Source organism: Oncorhynchus gorbuscha, linkage group LG14, assembly GCF_021184085.1.
Source record: "Oncorhynchus gorbuscha isolate QuinsamMale2020 ecotype Even-year linkage group LG14, OgorEven_v1.0, whole genome shotgun sequence".
In the NCBI taxonomy this organism is placed as follows: Eukaryota; Metazoa; Chordata; class Actinopteri; order Salmoniformes; family Salmonidae; genus Oncorhynchus; species Oncorhynchus gorbuscha.
In genome coordinates, this window is record NC_060186.1 from 83,986,899 (window position 1) to 84,010,389 (window position 23,491).

Consider the following 23,491-nt stretch of genomic DNA (forward strand, 5'->3'; position numbering starts at 1 on the left):
TGGTGTGTATGAGGATATACAGTAGATAAGGTAGGATAGTGTGCATGAGGATATACAGTAGATAAGGTAGGATAGTGTGTATGAGGATATACAGTAGATAAGGTAGGATAGTGTGTATGAGGATATACAGTAGCAGTAGATAAGGTAGGATGGTGTGTATGAGGATATAGAGTAGCAGTAGATAAGGTAAGATAGTGTGTATGAGGATATACAGTAGATAAGGTAGCATAGTGTGTATGAGGATATACAGTAGATAAGGTAGGATAGTGTGTATGAGGATATACAGTAGCAGTAGATAAGGTAGGATAGTGTGTATGAGGATATACAGTAGATAATGTAGGATAGTGTGTATGAGGATATACAGTAGATAAGGTAGGATAGTGTGTATGAGGATATACAGTAGATAAGGTAGGATAGTGTGTATGAGGATATACAGTAGATAAGGTAGGATAGTGTGTATGAGGATATACAGTAGCAGTAGATAAGGTAGGATAGTGTGTATGAGGATATACAGTAGATAAGGTAGGATAGTGTGTATGAGGATATACAGTAGCAGTAGATAAGGTAGGATAGTGTGTATGAGGATATACAGTAGATAATGTAGGATAGTGTGTATGAGGATATACAGTAGCAGTAGATAAGGTAAGATAGTGTGTATGAGGATATACAGTATATAAGGTAGGATGGTGTGTATGAGGATATACAGTAGCAGTGGATAAGGTAGGATAGTGTGTATGAGGATATACAGTAGATAAGGTAGGATAGTGTGTATGAGGATATACAGTAGATAAGGTAGGATAGTGTGTATGAGGATATACAGTAGATAAGGTAGGATAGTGTGTATGAGGATATACAGTAGCAGTAGATAAGGTAGGATAGTGTGTATGAGGATATATAGTAGATAAGGTAGGATAGTGTGTATGAGGATATACAGTAGATAAGGTAGGATAGTGTGTATGAGGATATACAGTAGATAAGGTAGGATAGTGTGTATGAGGATGTACAGTAGCAGTAGATAAGGTAGGATAGTGTGTATGAGGATATACAGTAGATAAGGTAGGATAGTGTGTATGAGGATATACAGTAGATAAGGGAGGATAGTGTGTATGAGGATATACAGTAGCAGTAGATAAGGTAGGATAGTGTGTATGAGGATATACAGTAGCAGTAGATAAGGTAGGATAGTGTGTATGAGGATATACAGTAGATAAGGTAGGATAGTGTGTATGAGGATATACAGTAGATAAGGTAGGATAGTGTGTATGAGGATATACAGTAGATAAGGTAGGATAGTGTGTATGAGGATATACAGTAGCAGTAGATAAGGTAGGATAGTGTGTATGAGGATATACAGTAGATAATGTAGGATAGTGTGTATGAGGATATACAGTAGCAGTAGATAAGGTAGGATAGTGTGTATGAGGATATACAGTAGATAAGGTAGGATAGTGTGTATGAGGATATACAGTAGATAAGGTAGGATAGTGTGTATGAGGATATACAGTAGCAGTAGATAAGGTAGGATAGTGTGTATGAGGATATACAGTAGCAGTAGATAAGGTAGGATAGTGTGTATGAGGATATACAGTAGATAATGTAGGATAGTGTGTATGAGGATATACAGTAGCAGTAGATAAGGTAGGATAGTGTGTATAAGGATATACAGTAGATAAGGTAGGATAGTGTGTATGAGGATATACAGTAGATAAGGTAGGATAGTGTGTATGAGGATATACAGTAGCAGTAGATAAGGTAGGATGGTGTGTATGAGGATATACAGTAGCAGTAGATAAGGTAGGATGGTGTGTTTGAGGATATACAGTAGATACGGTAGGATAGTGTGTATGAGGATATACAGTAGATAAGGTAGGATAGTGTGTATGAGGATATACAGTAGATACGGTAGGATAGTGTGTATGAGGATATACAGTAGATAAGGTAGGATAGTGTGTATGAGGATATACAGTAGATAAGGTAGGATAGTGTGTATGAGGATATACAGTAGGTAAGGTAGGATAGTGTGTATGAGGATATACAGTAGTTAAGGTAGGATAGTGTGTATGAGGATATACAGTAGATAAGGTAGGATAGTGTGTATGAGGATAAACAGTAGATAAGGTAGGATAGTGTGTATGAGGATATACAGTAGATAAGGTAGGATAGTGTGTATGGGGATATACAGTAGCAGTAGATAAGGTAGGATGGTGTGTATGAGCATATACAGTAGCAGTAGATAAGGTAGGATAGTGTGTATGAGGATATACAGTAGATAAGGTGGGATAGTGTGTATGAGAATATACAGTAGTTAAGGTAGGATAGTGTGTATGAGGATATACAGTAGCAGTAGGTAAGGTAGGATGGTGTGTATGAGGATATACAGTAGATAAGGTAGGATAGTGTGTATGAGGATATACAGTAGATAAGGTAGGATAGTGTGTATGAGGATATACAGTAGTTAAGGTAGGATAGTGTGTATGAGGATACACAGTAGATAAGGTAGGATAGTGTGTATGAGGATATACAGTAGCAGTAGATAAGGTAGGATGGTGTGTATGAGGATATACAGTAGATAAGGTAGGATAGTGTGCATGAGGATATACAGTAGATAAGGTAGGATAGTGTGTATGAGGATATACAGTAGATAAGGTAGGATAGTGTGTATGAGGATATACAGTAGCAGTAGATAAGGTAGGATGGTGTGTATGAGGATATAGAGTAGCAGTAGATAAGGTAAGATAGTGTGTATGAGGATATACAGTAGATAAGGTAGCATAGTGTGTATGAGGATATACAGTAGATAAGGTAGGATAGTGTGTATGAGGATATACAGTAGCAGTAGATAAGGTAGGATAGTGTGTATGAGGATATACAGTAGATAATGTAGGATAGTGTGTATGAGGATATACAGTAGATAAGATAGGATAGTGTGTATGAGGATATACAGTAGATAAGGTAGGATAGTGTGTATGAGGATATACAGTAGATAAGGTAGGATAGTGTGTATGAGGATATACAGTAGCAGTAGATAAGGTAGGATAGTGTGTATGAGGATATACAGTAGCAGTAGATAAGGTAGGATAGTGTGTATGAGGATATACAGTAGATAATGTAGGATAGTGTGTATGAGGATATACAGTAGCAGTAGATAAGGTAAGATAGTGTGTATGAGGATATACAGTATATAAGGTAGGATGGTGTGTATGAGGATATACAGTAGCAGTGGATAAGGTAGGATAGTGTGTATGAGGATATACAGTAGATAAGGTAGGATAGTGTGTATGAGGATATACAGTAGATAAGGTAGGATAGTGTGTATGAGGATATACAGTAGATAAGGTAGGATAGTGTGTATGAGGATATACAGTAGCAGTAGATAAGGTAGGATAGTGTGTATGAGGATATATAGTAGATAAGGTAGGATAGTGTGTATGAGGATATACAGTAGATAAGGTAGGATAGTGTGTATGAGGATATACAGTAGATAAGGTAGGATAGTGTGTATGAGGATGTACAGTAGCAGTAGATAAGGTAGGATAGTGTGTATGAGGATATACAGTAGATAAGGTAGGATAGTGTGTATGAGGATATACAGTAGATAAGGGAGGATAGTGTGTATGAGGATATACAGTAGCAGTAGATAAGGTAGGATAGTGTGTATGAGGATATACAGTAGCAGTAGATAAGGTAGGATAGTGTGTATGAGGATATACAGTAGATAAGGTAGGATAGTGTGTATGAGGACATACAGTAGATAAGGTAGGATAGTGTGTATGAGGATATACAGTAGATAAGGTAGGATAGTGTGTATGAGGATATACAGTAGCAGTAGATAAGGTAGGATAGTGTGTATGAGGATATACAGTAGATAATGTAGGATAGTGTGTATGAGGATATACAGTAGCAGTAGATAAGGTAGGATAGTGTGTATGAGGATATACAGTAGATAAGGTAGGATAGTGTGTATGAGGATATACAGTAGATAAGGTAGGATAGTGTGTATGAGGATATACAGTAGCAGTAGATAAGGTAGAATAGTGTGTATGAGGATATACAGTAGCAGTAGATAAGGTAGGATAGTGTGTATGAGGATATACAGTAGATAAGGTAGGATAGTGTGTATGAGGATATACAGTAGATAATGTAGGATAGTGTGTATGAGGATATACAGTAGCAGTAGATAAGGTAGGATAGTGTGTATAAGGATATACAGTAGATAAGGTAGGATAGTGTGTATGAGGATATACAGTAGATAAGGTAGGATAGTGTGTATGAGGATATACAGTAGCAGTAGATAAGGTAGGATGGTGTGTATGAGGATATACAGTAGATAAGGTAGGATAGTGTGTATGAGGATATACAGTAGATAAGGTAGGATAGTGTGTATGAGGATATACAGTAGATAAGGTAGGATAGTGTGTTTGAGGATATACAGTAGATAAGGTAGGATAGTGTGTATGAGGATATACAGTAGCAGTAGATAAGGTAGGATAGTGTGTATGAGGATATACAGTAGATAATGTAGGATAGTGTGTATGAGGATATACAGTAGGTAAGGTAGGATAGTGTGTATGAGGATATACAGTAGATAAGGTAGGATAGTGTGTATGAGGATATACAGTAGATAAGATAGGATAGTGTGTATGAGGATATACAGTAGATAAGGTAGGATAGTGTGTATGAGGATATACAGTAGATAAGGTAGGATAGTGTGTATGAGGATATACAGTAGCAGTAGATAAGGTAGGATAGTGTGTATGAGGATATACAGTAGCAGTAGATAAGGTAGGATAGTGTGTATGAGGATATACAGTAGATAATGTAGGATAGTGTGTATGAGGATATACAGTAGCAGTAGATAAGGTAAGATAGTGTGTATGAGGATATACAGTATATAAGGTAGGATGGTGTGTATGAGGATATACAGTAGCAGTGGATAAGGTAGGATAGTGTGTATGAGGATATACAGTAGATAAGGTAGGATAGTGTGTATGAGGATATACAGTAGATAAGGTAGAATAGTGTGTATGAGGATATACAGTAGATAAGGTAGGATAGTGTGTATGAGGATATACAGTAGCAGTAGATAAGGTAGGATAGTGTGTATGAGGATATACAGTAGATAAGGTAGGATAGTGTGTATGAGGATATACAGTAGCAGTAGATAAGGTAGGATAGTGTGTATGAGGATATACAGTAGCAGTAGATAAGGTAGGATAGTGTGTATAAGGATATACAGTAGATAAGGTAGGATAGTGTGTATGAGGATATACAGTAGATAAGGTAGGATAGTGTGTATGAGGATATACAGTAGCAGTAGATAAGGTAGGATGGTGTGTATGAGGATATACAGTAGATAAGGTAGGATAGTGTGTATGAGGATATACAGTAGATAAGGTAGGATAGTGTGTATGAGGATATACAGTAGATAAGGTAGGATAGTGTGTTTGAGGATATACAGTAGATAAGGTAGGATAGTGTGTATGAGGATATACAGTAGATAAGGTAGGATAGTGTGTATGAGGATATACAGTAGATACGATAGGATAGTGTGTATGAGGATATACAGTAGCAGTAGATAAGGTAGGATAGTGTGTATGAGGATATACAGTAGATAATGTAGGATAGTGTGTATGAGGATATACAGTAGGTAAGGTAGGATAGTGTGTATGAGGATATACAGTAGATAAGGTAGGATAGTGTGTATGAGGATATACAGTAGATAAGGTAGGATAGTGTGTATGAGGATATACAGTAGATAAGGTAGGATAGTGTGTATGAGGATATACATTAGATAAGGTAGGATAGTGTGTATGAGGATATACAGTAGATAAGGTAGGATAGTGTGTATGAGGATATACAGTACATAAGGTAGGATAGTGTGTATGAGGATATACAGTAGCAGTAGATAAGGTAGGATAGTGTGTATGAGGATATACAGTAGCAGTAGATAAGGTAGGATAGTGTGTATGAGGATATACAGTAGATAAGGTAGGATAGTGTGTATGAGGATATACAGTAGATAAGGTAGGATAGTGTGTATGAGGATATACAGTAGATAAGGTAGGATAGTGTGTATGAGGATATACAGTAGCAGTAGATAAGGTAGGATAGTGTGTATGATGATATACAGTAGATAAGGTAGGATAGTGTGTATGAGGATATACAGTAGATAAGGTAGGATGGTGTGTATGAGGATATACAGTAGATAAGGTAGGATAGTGTGTATGAGGATATACAGTAGCAGTAGATAAGGTAGGATAGTGTGTATGAGGATATATAGTAGCAGTAGATAAGGTAGGATGGTGTGTATGAGGATATACAGTAGCAGTAGATAAGGTAGGATGGTGTGTATGAGGATATACAGTAGCAGTAGATAAGGTAGGATAGTGTGTATGAGGATATACAGTAGCAGTAGATAAGGTAGGATAGTGTGTATGAGGATATACAGTAGCAGTAGATAAGGTAGGATAGTGTGTATGAGGATATACAGTAGATAAGGTAGGATAGTGTGTATGAGGATATACAGTAGCAGTAGGTAAGGTAGGATGGTGTGTATGAGGATATACAGTAGATAAGGTAGGATAGTGTGTATGAGGATATACAGTAGCAGTAGATAAGGTAGGATAGTGTGTATGAGGATATACAGTAGATAAGGTAGGATAGTGTGTATGAGGATATACAGTAGCAGTAGATAAGGTAGGATAGTGTGTATGAGGATATACAGTAGCAGTAGATAAGGTAGGATAGTGTGTATGATGATATACAGTATATAAGGTAGGATAGTGTGTATGAGGATATACAGTAGCAGTAGATAAGGTAGGATAGTGTGTATGAGGATATACAGTAGCAGTAGATAAGGTAGGATAGTGTGTATGAGGGTATACAGTACATAAGGTAGGATAGTGTGTATGAGGATATACAGTAGATAAGGTAGGATAGTGTGTATGAGGATATACAGTAGATAAGGTAGGATAGTGTGTATGAGGGTATACAGTACATAAGGTAGGATAGTGTGTATGAGGATAAACAGTAGATAAGGTAGGATAGTGTGTATCGCTATAGCCATAGGGCAGTTTGGAGAAGGCTGTGTTACTCTGCTCAGCAGAACCTGTTGCTACTGTAACTCTAACCCTACTATTACAACACACACTGTCCACTACTGCACTACAGAACACACACACACACACACACACACTGTCCACTACTACACTACAGAACACACACACACACACTGTCCACTACTACACTACAGAACACACACACACACTGTCCACTACTACACTACAGAACACACACACACTGTCCACTACTACACTACAGAACACACACACACTGTCCACTACTACACTACAGAACACACACACACACTGTACACTACTACACTACAGAACACACACACACACTGTACACTACTACACTACAGAACACACACACACTGTCCACTACTACACTACAGAACACACACACACACTGTCCACTACTACACTACAGAACACACACACACTCTCCACTACTACACTACAGAACACACACACACTGTCCACTACTACACTACAGAACACACACACACTGTCCACTACTACACTACAGAACACACACACACTGTCCACTACTACACTACAGAACACACACACACTGTCCACTACTACACTACAGAACACACACACACACTGTCCACTACTACACTACAGAACACACACACACTGTCCACTACTACACTACAGAACACACACACACTGTCCACTACTACACTACAGAACACACACACACTGTCCACTACTACACTACAGAACACACACACACTGTCCACTACTACACTACAGAACACACACACACTGTCCACTACTACACTACAGAACACACACACACACACACACTATCCACTACTACACTACAGAACACACACACACTGTCCACTACTACACTACAGAACACACACACTGTCCACTACTACATTACAGAACACACACACACACACACTGTCCACTACTACACTACACACACCTGTCACACACATCTTACCTTGACAAAAAGCTCTATCTCAGGGTCTCTGTCTTCTCCGTTTGGTGAGGTCATGTCTGTCTTTCTGACAGGCTGTCTGTCCGTCCTTCGAGTTTACTGTCCCCTTACGTTGCAGTAAGAGCCAAATCTGCACGTCTTCAAAATCAAGTCCCATCCACAGTCCTGAAGCCTACATCCTCCTGTCTGTTCTGATGACAGAGCTCACTGCTCTCCTGGTCCTGGCTCAGTCCTTAGGTTAGGATGCTTTGTTCTGTACTCCTCCTCCGCTCTCCCTTCCTCCTGTTTCCTCCAGGCTCCAACAATGTTGTCAGGAAGGATGTGAAACAGGTAACAGGTGTAGACCAGGTGTGACTCTGATTTGGCCCAAGCTACAGCTGAGTGATGAGAAGCAGATAGCTCTGACTGACACACACAGAGAGAGAGGGAGGGGAACAGAACAGGTGGCAGACTATAGCAAGGGGGCGGAGCTCTGTATCCCTCACTCACTCTCTCTCTCTCTCTCTCTCTCTCTCTCTCTCTCTCTCTCTCCATCTCACTTCACCAACTCTCTCCCTCACCTCTTGCACACTTCACCCTCCTCTCTTTCTCTCCCCCTCCCTTCCCCTATCGTCTCCCTGCCTCCATCTCTCTCTCTCCCCCTCAGCATCACTGAAAACTCACTACTTTCGTCAGTGAAATCAGGTCAGGTACAGCGCCACCTCTCTGAAGGCTGTGTGGTCACTTGTTCAATGATCTTTGCATGACATTCTAGTCACAAACATAAGCAGGTGTTAGATATGGAAATAAGCTGCATCTCTTGCACTATAGAAGTATTAAATCTGCTCTGACTTCTATAAATCTGAATGATAACCTTCAACCGAGTCTGAAATCACACCCTTCAACCTAGTCTGAAATCACACCCTTCAACCTAATCTGAAATCAAACCTTTCAACCTAGTCTGAAATCACACCCTTCAACCTAGTCTTAAAATCATACCCTTCAACCTAGTCGGAAATCACACCCTTCAACCTAGTCTTAAAATCATACCCTTCAACCTAGTCTGAAATCACACCCTTCAACCTCGTCTGAAATCATACCCTTCAACCTAGTCTGAAATCACAACCTTCAACCTAGTCTGGAATCACACCCTTCAACCTAGTCTGGAATCACACCCTTCAACCGAGTCTGAAATCAAACCTATCAACCTAGTCTGAAATCATACCCTTCAACCTAGTCTGAAATCACACCCTTCAACCTAGTCTGAAATCACACCCTTCAACCTCCGAATCCTAGAATTCTAAATAAATTAACCCCTTAGAGTAACTATAATCTCGTAGATAAACAGGTGAACACTTCCCCCAGCAGCAGCAGAGAGAGAGAGAGAGAGAGAGAGAGAGAGAGAGAGAGAGAGAGAGAGAGAGAGAGAGAGAGAGAGAGAGAGAGAGAGAGAGAGAGAGAGAGAGAGAGAGAGAGAGAGAGAGAGAGAGAGAGAGAGAGACATGTATATTTAATGTGTGTTCACAGTTCTGCCTGGCAAGCTAACTAGCACGGCTTATATCTGATCTGACAGAGAGAGGAATCCTGTTACATTATTCATGCTTGGATTTGGTTTTAGCTGCTGGGGACTCTAACCCAGGGGCCTCGGTTTCTACTGCATGGGGACTCTAACCCTGGGGCCTCAAGGTGTCTGCTGGTGAGGACTCTAACCCTGGGGCCTCAATTTGTCTGCTGGTGAGGACTCTAACCCTGAGGCCTCAAGGTGTCTGCTGGTGAGGACTCTAACCCTGGGGCCTCAAGGTGTCTGCTGCATGGGGACTAACCCTGGGGCCTCAAGGTGTCTGCTGGTGAGGACTCTAACCCTGGGGCCTCAAGTTGTCTGCTGCATAGGGACTAACCCTGGGGCCTCAAGGTGTCTGCTGCATAGGGACTAACCCTGGGGCCTCAAGGTGTCTCCTGGTGAGGACTCTAACCCTGGGGCCTCAAGGTGTCTGCTGGTGAGGACTCTAACCCTGGGGCCTCAAGGTGTCTGCTGCATGGGGACTAACCCTGGGGCCTCAAGGTTTCTGTAAATGACCAATATAGGTAGAAAGATCTAGAGTATGTGAACAACAACAACTGCTCTGACTGTAAGGGATGATAATGTCCTCTACATAAGTACCTCCCACCCTCCCACCGCTTCATCCCTGAATATATGAAATATTTATTCACAGGTATAATTACTACCTTTCATCACACAGGTCTCTATACTGATGGAAGGCTCGGTTGGATTAACCCTGGAGAGAGAGACAACACCCCCCTCTAGTGGTCGACTGACACACTGCTCTGACTGTAAGGGATGATAATGTCCTCTACATAAGTACCTCCCACCCTCCCACCGCTTCATCCCTGAATATATGAAATATTTATTCACAGGTATAATTACTACCTTTCATCACACAGGTCTCTATACTGATGGAAGGCTCGGTTGGATTAACCCTGGAGAGAGAGACAACACCCCCCTCTAGTGGTCGACTGACACACTGCTCTGACTGTAAGGGATGATAATGTCCTCTACATAAGTACCTCCCACCCTCCCACCGCTTCATCCCTGAATATATGAAATATTTATTCACAGGTATAATTACTACCTTTCATCACACAGGTCTCTATACTGATGGAAGGCTCGGTTGGATTAACCCTGGAGAGAGAGACAACACCCCCCTCTAGTGGTCGACTGACACACTGCTCTGACTGTAAGGGATGATAATGTCCTCTACATAAGTACCTCCCACCCTCCCACCGCTTCATCCCTGAATATATGAAATATTTATTCACAGGTATAATTACTACCTTTCATCACACAGGTCTCTATACTGATGGAAGGCTCGGTTGGATTAACCCTGGAGAGAGAGACAACACCCCCCTCTAGTGGTCGACTGACACACTGCTCTTCAGAGTGAACAAGGCCACATGCCTCTTCAGAGTGAGATTGTCGCTACATTGCATAGCAGCGGTTTTATGAGCTCCTGGTTAATTATACATATTTTAAATATCAGAACTTATTTCTACATAGAGCTTTTCTTTGGAGAAGGAAGTCTGCCCCACCGTTTCTACCAAACCAGATCAACCCCATTCTACCTACCTAGCCAGATGAACCCCATTCTACCTACCTAGCCAGATGAACCCCATTCTACCTACCTAGCCAGATGAACCCCATTCTACCTACCTAGCCAGATCAACCCCATTCTACCTACCTAGCCAGATGAACCCCATTCTACCTACCTAGCCAGATGAACCCCATTCTACCTACCTAGCCAGATGAACCCCATTCTACCTACCTAGCCAGATGAACCCCATTCTACCTACCTAGCCAGATCAACCCCATTCTACCTACCTAGCCAGATCAACCCCATTCTACCTACCTAGCCAGATGAACCCCATTCTACCTACCTAGCCAGATGAACCCCATTCTACCTACCTAGCCAGATGAACCCCATTCTACCTACCTAGCCAGATGAACCCCATTCTACCTACCTAGCCAGATCAACCCCATTCTACCTACCTAGCCAGATCAACCCCATTCTACCTACCTAGCCAGATGAACCCCATTCTACCTACCTAGCCAGATGAACCCCATTCTACCTACCTAGCCAGATGAACCCCATTCTACCTACCTAGCCAGATCAACCCCATTCTACCTACCTAGCCAGATCAACCCCATTCTACCTACCTAGCCAGATCAACCCCATTCTACCTACCTAGCCAGATGAACCCCATTCTACCAAGCTAGTCAGATCAGCTGTATTCTACACACACACACACACACACACACACACACACACACACACACACACACACACACACACACACACACACACACACACACACACACACACACACACACACACACACACACACACACACACACACACACACACACACCTAACCCCAACTCCCTACCTCCCAGTCAGAGTGAAACCATGGTGAGAAGGTGTGGCAGATTTCACAACAGCTTTTATGAAGGTCCTAGCTGGTCCTAGCTGGTACTAACCGGTCCTAGCCGGTCCTAGCTCGTCCTAGCTGGTCCTAGCTGGTCCTAGCCGGTTCTAGCCGGTCCTAGCTGGTCCTAGCCGGTCCTAGCTGTGTCATAAAACAGACAGGAACAGTAATCACGTTGAAGTCTAGAGACTGCCGTAGCTGTGTCCCAGATAGCACCCTATTCCCAAGTGTCTCTATTGTAAAACAGCGCACTATTTAGGGAATAGGGACCCATTTGGGACGTAGATAGACTGAATGGGCTTTCAGAATAGCTCACCACTGGAAGACAAAGAGGATAGGATACACTGAGAGACAGGGGGCTAGGATACACTGAGAGAGGGTGCGAGGATACACTGAGAGAGGGGGCGAGGATACACTGAGAGAGGGGGCGAGGATACACTGAGACAGGGGGATAGGATACACTGTAACACTGAGAGACAGGGGGATAGGATACGCTGTAACACTGAGAGACAGGGCACTAGGATACACTGTAACACTGAGAGACAGGGCGCTAGGATACACTGTAACACTGAGAGACAGGGTACTAGGATACACTGTAACACTGAGAGACAGGGGGCTAGGATACACTGGGAGACAGGGGGCTAGGATACACTGAGACAGGGGGCGAGGATACACTGAGACAGGGGGCTAGGATACACTGTAACACTGAGAGACACAGGGCTAGGATACACTGAGACAGGGGGCTAGGATACACTGTAACACTGAGAGACAGGGGGATAGGATACACTGTAACACTGAGAGACAGGGGGATAGGATACACTGTAACACTGAGAGACAGGGGGATAGGATACACTGTAACACTGAGAGACAGGGGGGCTAGAATACACTGAGAGACAGGGGGCTAGGATACACTGAGAGACAGGGGGGCTAGGATACACTGTAACACTGAGAGACAGGGGGCAAGGATACACTGTAACACTGAGAGACAGGGGGCTAGGATACACTGAGACAGGGGGCTAGGATACACTGTAACACTGAGAGACAGGGGGCTAGGATACACTGTAACACTGAGAGACAACGCGCTAGGATACACTGTAACACTGAGAGACAGGGGGCTAGGATACACTGTGACACTGAAAGACAGGGTGCTAGGATACACTGTAACACTGAGAGACAGGGCACTAGGATACACTGTTACACTGAGAGACAGGGTACTAGGATACAGTGAGAGACAGGGGGCTAGGATACACTGGGAGACAGGAGGCTAGGATACACTGAGACAGGGGGCTAGGATACACTGTAACACTGAGAGACAGGGGGATAGGATACACTGTAACACTGAGAGACACAGGGCTAGGATATACTGAGACAGGGGTTTAGGATACACTGTAACACTGAGAGACAGGGGGATAGGATACACTGTAACACTGAGAGACAGGGTGATAGGATACACTGAGAGACAGTGGGCTAGGATACACTGTAACACTGAGAGACAGGGCACTAGGATACACTGAGATGATGACAGACTGGAACCCTGGAACTGACCCTGTATATAACTACTGACCCTGTATATAACTACTGACCCTGTATATAGCTACTGACCCTGTATATAGCTACTGACCCTGTATATAACTACTGACCCTGTATATAACTACTGCCCTATATAACTGACCCTGTATATAGCTACTGACCCTGTATATAGCTACTGACCCTGTATATAACTACTGACCCTGTATATAACTACTGACCCTGTATATAACTACTGACCCTGTATATAACTACTGACCCTGTATATAGCTACTGACCCTGTATATAACTACTGACCCTTTATATAACTACTGACCCTGTATATAACTACTGACCCTGTATATAACTACTGTCCCTGTATATAGCTACTGACCCTGTATATAACTACTGACCCTGTATATAACTAATGTCCCTGTATATAACTACTGACCCTGTATATAACTACTGACCCTGTATATAACTACTGACCCTGTATATAGCTACTGACCCTGTATATAACTACTGACCCTGTATATAGCTACTGACCCTGTATATAGCTACTGACCCTGTATATAACTACTGACCCTGTATATAACTAATGTCCCTGTATATAACTACTGACCCTGTATATAACTACTGACCCTGTATATAGCTACTGTCCCTGTATATAGCTACTGTCCCTGTATATAGCTACTGTCCCTGTATATAACTACTGACCCTGTATATAGCTACTGACCCTGTATATAACTACTGACCCTGTATATAACTACTGACCCTGTATATAGCTACTGACCCTGTATATAGCTACTGACCCTGTATATAACTACTGACCCTGTATATAACTACTGACCCTGGAACTGTCCCTGTATATAACTACTGACCCTGTATATAACTACTGACCCTGTATATAGCTACTGACCCTGTATATAGCTACTGTCCCTGTATATAACTACTGACCCTGTATATAGCTACTGTCCCTGTATATAGCTACTGACCCTGTATATAGCTACTGACCCTGTATATAACTACTGACCCTGTATATAGCTACTGACCCTGTATATAACTACTGACCCTGTATATAACTACTGACCCTGTATATAGCTACTGACCCTGTATATAGCTACTGACCCTGTATATAACTACTGACCCTGTATATAACTACTGTCCCTGTATATAACTACTGTCCCTGTATATAGCTACTGACCCTGTATATAGCTACTGACCCTGTATATAGCTACTGTCCCTGTATATAACTACTGACCCTGTATATAACTACTGACCCTGTATATAGCTACTGACCCTGTATATAACTACTGACCCTGTATATAGCTACTGACCCTGTATATAGCTACTGACCCTGTATATAACTACTGACCCTGTATATAACTACTGTCCCTGTATATAGCTACTGACCCTGTATATAGCTACTGACCCTGTATATAACTACTGACCCTGTATATAACTACTGACCCTGGAACTGTCCCTGTATATAACTACTGACCCTGTATATAACTACTGACCCTGTATATAGCTACTGACCCTGTATATAGCTACTGTCCCTGTATATAACTACTGACCCTGTATATAGCTACTGTCCCTGTATATAGCTACTGACCCTGTATATAGCTACTGACCCTGTATATAACTACTGACCCTGTATATAGCTACTGACCCTGTATATAGCTACTGACCCTGTATATAACTACTGACCCTGTATATAACTACTGACCCTGTATATAGCTACTGACCCTGTATATAGCTACTGACCCTGTATATAGCTACTGACCCTGTATATAACTACTGTCCCTGTATATAGCTACTGACCCTGTATATAGCTACTGACCCTGTATATAACTACTGACCCTGTATATAACTACTGACCCTGTATATAGCTACTGACCCTGTATATAGCTACTGACCCTGTATATAGCTACTGACCCTGTATATAGTTACTGACCCTGTATATAACTACTGACCCTGTATATAGCTACTGACCCTGTATATAGCTACTGACCCTGTATATAACTACTGACCCTGTATATAGCTACTGACCCTGTATATAACTACTGTCCCTGTATATAACTACTGACCCTGTATATAGCTACTGTCCCTGTATATAACTACTGACCCTGTATATAAATACTGACCCTGTATATAACTACTGACCCTGGAACTGACCCTGTATATAACTACTGACCCTGTATATAGCTACTGACCCTGTATATAGCTACTGACCCTGTATATAACTACTGACCCTGTATATAGCTACTGACCCTGTATATAGTTACTGACCCTGGAACTGACCCTGTATATAACTACTGACCCTGTATATAGCTACTGACCCTGTATATAGTTACTGACCCTGGAACTGACCCTGTATATAACTACTGACCCTGTATATAGCTACTGACCCTGTATATAGCTACTGACCCTGTATATAGCTACTGACCCTGTATATAGCTACTGACCCTGTATATAACTACAGACCCTGCATATAACTACTGTCCCTGTATATAGCTACTGACCCTGTATATATCTATTGTCCCTGTATATAACTACTGACCCTGTATATAGTTACTGACCCTGTATACAACTACTGACCCTGTATATAACTACTGACCCTGTATATAGCTACTGACCCTGTATATATCTATTGTCCCTGTATATAACTACTGACCCTGTATATAGTTACTGACCCTGTATATATCTATTGTCCCTGTATATAGCTACTGTCCCTGTATATAGCTACTGTCCCTGTATATAGCTACTGACCCTGTATATAGCTACTGACCCTGTATATAACTACTGACCCTGTATATAGCTACTGTCCCTGTATATAACTACTGTCCCTGTATATAACTATTGTCCCTGTATATAGCTACTGTCCCTGTATATATCTATTGTCCCTGTATATAGCTACTGACCCTGTATATAGCTACTGACCCTGTATATAACTACTGACCCTGTATATAGCTACTGTCCCTGTATATAGCTACTGACCCTGTATATAACTATTGTCCCTGTATATAGCTACTGTCCCTGTATATATCTATTGTCCCTGTATATAGCTACTGTCCCTGTATATATCTATTGTCCCTGTATATAGCTACTGTCCCTGTATATAGTTACTGTCCCTGTATATAGCTACTGACCCTGTATATAACTACTGACCCTGTATATAACTACTGTCCCTGTATATAGCTACTGTCCCTGTATATAGCTACTGTCCCTGTATATAGCTACTGACCCTGGAACTGTCCCTGTATATAGCTACTGTCCCTGTATATAGCTACTGACCCTGTATATAGCTACTGACCCTGTATATAACTACTGTCCCTGTATATAGCTACTGTCCCTGTATATAGCTACTGTCCCTGTATATAACTACTGACCCTGTATATAGCTACTGTCCCTGTATATAGCTACTGACCCTGGAACTGTCCCTGTATATAGCTACTGTCCCTGTATATAGCTACTGTCCCTGTATATAGCTATTGTCCCTGTATATAGCTACTGTCCCTGTATATAGCTACTGTCCCTTCTGTAGCTCAGTTGGTAGAGCATGGCGCTTGTAACGCCAGGTTAGTGGGTTCAATCCCCGGGACCACCCATACGTAGAATGTATGCACACATGACTGTAAGTCGCTTTGGATAAAAGCGTCTGCTAAATGGCATATATTATTATATAGCTACTGACCCTGTATATAGCTACTGTCCCTGTATATAACTACTGTCCCTGTATATAGCTACTGACCCTGTATATAGCTACTGTCCCTGTATATAACTACTGACACTGTATATATCTATTGTCCCTGTATATAGCTACTCTCCCTGTATATAGCTACTGTCCCTGTATATAACTACTGACCCTGTATATAACTACTGACCCTGTATATAGTTACTGTCCCTGTATATAACTACTGTCCCTGTATATAACTACTGACCCTGTATATAACTACTGACCCTGTATATAACTACTGACCCTGTATATAGCTACTGTCCCTGTATATAGCTACTGACCCTGTATATAACTACTGTCCCGGTATATAACTACTGACCCTGTATATAGCTACTGTCCCTGTATATAGCTACTGACCCTGTATATATCTATTGTCCCTGTATATAGCTACTGTCCCTGTATATAGCTACTGACCCTGTATATAGCTACTGACCCTGTATATATCTATTGTCCCTGTATATAGCTACTGTCCCTGTATATAGCTACTGTCCCTGTATATAACTACTGACCCTGTATATAACTACTGACCCTGTATATAGTTACTGTCCCTGTATATAACTACTGTCCCTGTATATAGCTACTGTCCCTGTATATAGCTACTGACCCTGTATATAGCTACTGTCCCTGTATATATCTATTGTCCCTGTATATAACTACTGACCCTGTATATAGCTACTGTCCCTGTATATAACTACTGTCCCTGTATATAGCTACTGTCCCTGTATATAGCTACTGACCCTGTATATAACTACTGTCCCTGTATATAACTACTGTCCCTGTATATAGCTACTGTCCCTGTATATAACTACTGTCCCTGTATATAACTACTGTCCCTGTATATAGCTACTGTCCCTGTATATAACTACTGACCCTGTATATATCTACTGTCCCTGTATATATCTATTGTCCCTGTATATAGCTACTGACCCTGTATATAGCTACTGTATATAGCTACTGTCCCTGTATATAGCTACTGTCCCTGTATATAGCTACTGTCCCTGTATATAACTACTGACCCTGTATATAACTATTGTCCCTGTATATAACTACTGTCCCTGTATATAACTACTGACCCTGTATATAGCTACTGTCCCTGTATATAGTTACTGTCCCTGTATATAGCTACTGTCCCTGTATATAGCTACTGTCCCTGTATATAGTTACTGTCCCTGTATATAGCTACTGTCCCTGTATATAGCTACTGTCCCTGTATATAACTACTGACCCTGTATATAACTACTGACCCTGTATATAGTTACTGTTCCTGTATATAACTACTGTCCCTGTATATAACTACTGACCCTGTATATAACTACTGACCCTGTATATAGCTACTGTCCCTGTATATAGCTACTGTCCCTGTATATAGCTACTGACCCTGTATATAACTACTGTCCCGGTATATAACTACTGACCCTGTATATAGCTACTGTCCCTGTATATATCTATTGTCCCTGTATATAGCTACTGTCCCTGTATATATCTATTGTCCCTGTATATAGCTACTGTCCCTGTATATAGTTACTGTCCCTGTATATAGCTACTGACCCTGTATATAGCTACTGTCCCTGTATATAGCTACTGTCCCTGTATATAGCTACTGACCCTGTATATAGCTACTGACCCTGTATATAAATGACTTAAATGTAAATGTAAATATAACTACTGACCCTGTATATAGCTACTGTCCCTGTATATAACTACTGACCCTGTATATAACTACTGACCCTGTATATAGCTACTGACCCTGTATATAGCTACTGTCCCTGTATATAACTACTGTCCCTGTATATAACTACTGACCCTGTATATAGCTACTGACCCTGTATATAGCTACTGACCCTGTATATAACTACTGTCCCTGTATATAGCTACTGTCCCTGTATATAACTACTGACCCTGTATATAACTACTGACCCTGTATATAGTTACTGTCCCTGTATATAACTACTGTCCCTGTATATAACTACTGACCCTGTATATAACTACTGACCCTGTATATAGCTACTGTCCCTGTATATAGCTACTGTCCCTGTATATAACTACTGACCCTGTATATAACTACTGACCCTGTATATAGCTACTGACCCTGTATATAGCTACTGTCCCTGTATATAGCTACTGTCCCTGTATATAACTACTGTCCCTGTATATAGCTACTGTCCCTGTATATAACTACTGACCCTGTATATAGCTACTGTCCCTGTATATAGCTACTGTCCCTGTATATAACTACTGTCCCTGTATATAACTACTGTCCCTGTATATAGCTACTGTCCCTGTATATAACTACTGACCCTGTATATATCTACTGTCCCTGTATATATCTATTGTCCCTGTATATAGCTACTGACCCTGTATATAGCTACTGTATATATCTATTGTCCCTGTATATAGCTACTGTCCCTGTATATAACTACTGACCCTGTATATATCTACTGTCCCTGTATATATCTATTGTCCCTGTATATAGCTACTGACCCTGTATATAGCTACTGTATATATCTATTGTCCCTGTATATAGCTACTGTCCCTGTATATAGCTACTGTATATAGCTACTGTCCCTGTATATAGCTACTGTCCCTGTATATAGCTACTGTCCCTGTATATAGCTACTGACCCTGTATATAACTACTGACCCTGTATATAACTATTGTCCCTGTATATAACTACTGTCCCTGTATATAGCTACTGTCCCTGTATATAGCTACTGACCCTGTATATAACTACTGTCCCTGTATATAACTACTGTCCCTGTATATAGCTACTGTCCCTGTATATAGCTACTGACCCTGTATATAACTACTGACCCTGTATATAACTATTGTCCCTGTATATAGCTACTGTCCCTGTATATAACTACTGACCCTGTATATAACTATTGTCCCTGTATATATCTATTGTCCCTGTATATAACTATTGTCCCTGTATATAACTACTGTCCCTGTATATAGCTACTGACCCTGTATATAGCTACTGACCCTGTATATAACTACTGTCCCTGTATATAACTACTGTCCCTGTATATAACTACTGACCCTGTATATAACTATTGTCCCTGTATATAGCTACTGACCCTGTATATAACTACTGTCCCTGTATATAGCTACTGACCCTGTATATAACTACTGTCCCTGTATATAACTACTGACCCTGTATATAACTATTGTCCCTGTATATAACTACTGTCCCTGTATATAACTACTGACCCTGTATATAACTATTGTCCCTGTATATATCTATTGTCCCTGTATATAGCTACTGACCCTGTATATAACTACTGACCCTGTATATATCTACTGTCCCTGTATATATCTATTGTCCCTGTATATAGCTACTGTATATATCTATTGTCCCTGTATATAGCTACTGTATATATCTATTGTCCCTGTATATAACTACTGTATATATCTATTGTCCCTCTATATAACTACTGACCCTGTATATAACTACTGACCCTGTATATATCTACTGTCCCTGTATATATCTATTGTCCCTGTATATAGCTACTGACCCTGTATATAGCTACTGTCCCTGTATATAGCTACTGTATATGTCTATTGTCCCTGTATATAGCTACTGTATATATCTATTGTCCCTGTATATAGCTACTGTCCCTGTATATAGCTACTGTATATATCTATTGTCCCTGTATATATCTATTGTCCCTGTATATAGCTACTGTATATATCTATTGTCCCTGTATATAGCTACTGTCCCTGTATATAGCTACTGACCCTGTATATAACTACTGACCCTGTATATAACTACTGACCCTGTATATAGCTACTGTCCCTGTATATAGCTACTGTATATAGCTACTGTCCCTGTATATAGCTACTGTCCCTGTATATAGCTACTGTCCCTGTATATAGCTACTGTCCCTGTATATAGCTACTGTCCCTGTATATAACTACTGACCCTGTATATAACTACTGACCCTGTATATAACTATTGTCCCTGTATATAACTACTGTCCCTGTATATAGCTACTGACCCTGTATATAGCTACTGACCCTGTATATAGCTACTGACCCTGTATATAACTACTGACCCTGTATATAACTACTGACCCTGTATATAACTACTGTCATGTCTTTGGCATCATTAAAGTGAAGACTGTTATTTCATCAAATCAATTCCCTGTAATTAATATTACGTGATTAAACTAATCATGTAAATGTAATTAACTAGGATGTCGGGGCACCAAAGAAAATCTGCAAATTACAAAGTTATAATATTTTAATATCTGATCAATTAGTCTTCTAATTAATGAATTATTCTTTATCTCACGTTAGTCTCATTCCAAATGTTGTAAATTGTTGGTTATCTGCACGAACCCAGCCTTCACAATGAATCATCCATACACCAATTGTCTTAATCATTGATTTTCTAACTAACAAAATAATCACAGAAATGCACCAACAAACAAACAGTAGATGGTTACAAGGAAATGATAGAGAATATTCCCTAGTGGGTTAAACCGATATGAGGGCTTGGTTGGCTTAGGGAAGTGGGTGTGGACTGAGAAGGCCGGGAAAGACCAGAGTCACTACACAGTTGATATTTATTATAATTGAAACACAAGTCATTTTTTCCAACAATTTTTCAGACAGATTATTTCACTTGTAATTGTCACGTTCTGACCTTAGTTCTTTTGTTATGTCTTTGTTTTAGTGTGGTCAGGGCGTGAGTTGGGTGGGTTGTCTATGTTCTTTTTTTCTATGATTTGGGATTTCTGTGTTTGGCCTGGTATGGTTCTCAATCAGAGACAGCTGTCAATCGTTGTCCCTGATTGAGAACCATACGTAGGCAGCCTGTTTTGTTGTGGGTGAATATTTTCTGTTTCGTATCTGTACCAGACAGAACTGTTTCGGTTTCATTTCGTTCTCTTGTTGGTTTTGTATTTTAGTGTTCTGAGTTCTATTAAAGAAAATGAAAACTTACCTGCGCGTTGGTCCTCACCTTCTTCACCACAGACAACCGTTACAGTAAATCACTGTATCCAGTGGGTCAGAATTTACATACACTATGTTGACTGTGCCTTTAAACAGCTTGGAAAATTCCAGGAAAATGTCATGGCTTTAGAAGCTTCTGAAAGGCTAATTGACATCATTTGAGTCAATTGGAGGTGTACCTGTGGATGTATTTCAAGGTCTACCTTCAAACTCAGTGCCTCTTTGTTAGACATCATGGAAAAATCCAAATAAATGAGCCAAGACCTCAGAAAAATTATTGTAGACCTCCACAAGTCTGGTTCATCCTTGGGAGACATATACAAACGCCTGAAGGTACCACGTTCATCTGTACAAACAATAATAGGTAAGTATAAACACCATGGGACCACGCAGCCGTCATACCTCTCCGGAAGGAGATGCGTTCTGTCTTCTAGAGATGAACGTACTTTGGTGCGAAAAGTGCAAATCATTCCCAGACAACAGCAAAATTCATTGTGAGGATGTTGGAGGAAACAGGTACATCTGTTTCTATATCCACAGTAAAATGAGTCCTATATCGACATAACCTGAAAGGCCGCTCAGCAAGGAAGAAGCCACTTCCAGATGGACAATGACCCCAAGCATTCTTCCAAATGGACAATGACCCCAAGCATTCTTCCAAATGGACAATGACCCCAAGCATTCTTCCAAATGGACAATGACCCCAAGCATTCTTCCAAATGGACAATGACCCCAAGCATTCTTCCAAATGGACAATGACCCCAAGCATTCTTCCAAATGGACAATGACCCCAAGCATTCTTCCAAATGGACAATGATCCCAAGCATTCTTCCAAATGGACAATGACCCCAAGCATTCTTCCAAATGGACAATGACCCCAAGCATTCTTCCAAATGGACAATGATCCCAAGCATTCTTCCAAATGGACAATGACCCCAAGCATTCTTCCAAATGGACAATGATCCCAAGCATTCTTCCAAATGGACAATGACCCCAAGCATTCTTCCAAATGGACAATGACCCCAAGCATTCTTCCAAATGGACAATGACCCCAAGCATTCTTCCAAATGGACAATGACCCCAAGCATTCTTCCAAAGTTGTGGCAAAATGGCTTATGGACAGCAAAGTCAAGGTATTGGAGTGGCCATCACAAAGCCCTGACCTCAATCCTATGGAACATTTGTGGACAGAACTGAAAAAGCATGTGCGAGCAAGGAGGCCTACAAACTTGACTCAGTTACACAGGCTCTGTCAGGAGGAATGGGACAAAATTCGCCCAACTTATTGTGGAAAGCTTGTGGAAGGCT

At 41.0% G+C, this 23,491-nt stretch overlaps 1 protein-coding gene across 2 annotated transcripts in view; it reads right to left on the reverse strand.

Annotated features, from left to right (window-relative positions):
• Positions 1-23,491, reverse strand: part of LOC123995484 (chloride intracellular channel protein 5-like) — an 89,937-nt gene that overhangs the window by 43,800 nt on the left and 22,646 nt on the right. Inside the window, exon 1 of one of the 2 annotated variants that reach the window (XM_046299133.1) lies at positions 8,023-8,419. The exons of the other annotated variant lie outside the window; for it this stretch is intronic. Within the exon in view, the coding sequence (XP_046155089.1) occupies positions 8,023-8,076 (54 nt within the window). The 5' untranslated portion in view covers positions 8,077-8,419. Of the gene's footprint in view, positions 1-8,022; positions 8,420-23,491 lie in introns of those variants that run through there. 2 annotated transcript variants of the gene reach the window in all.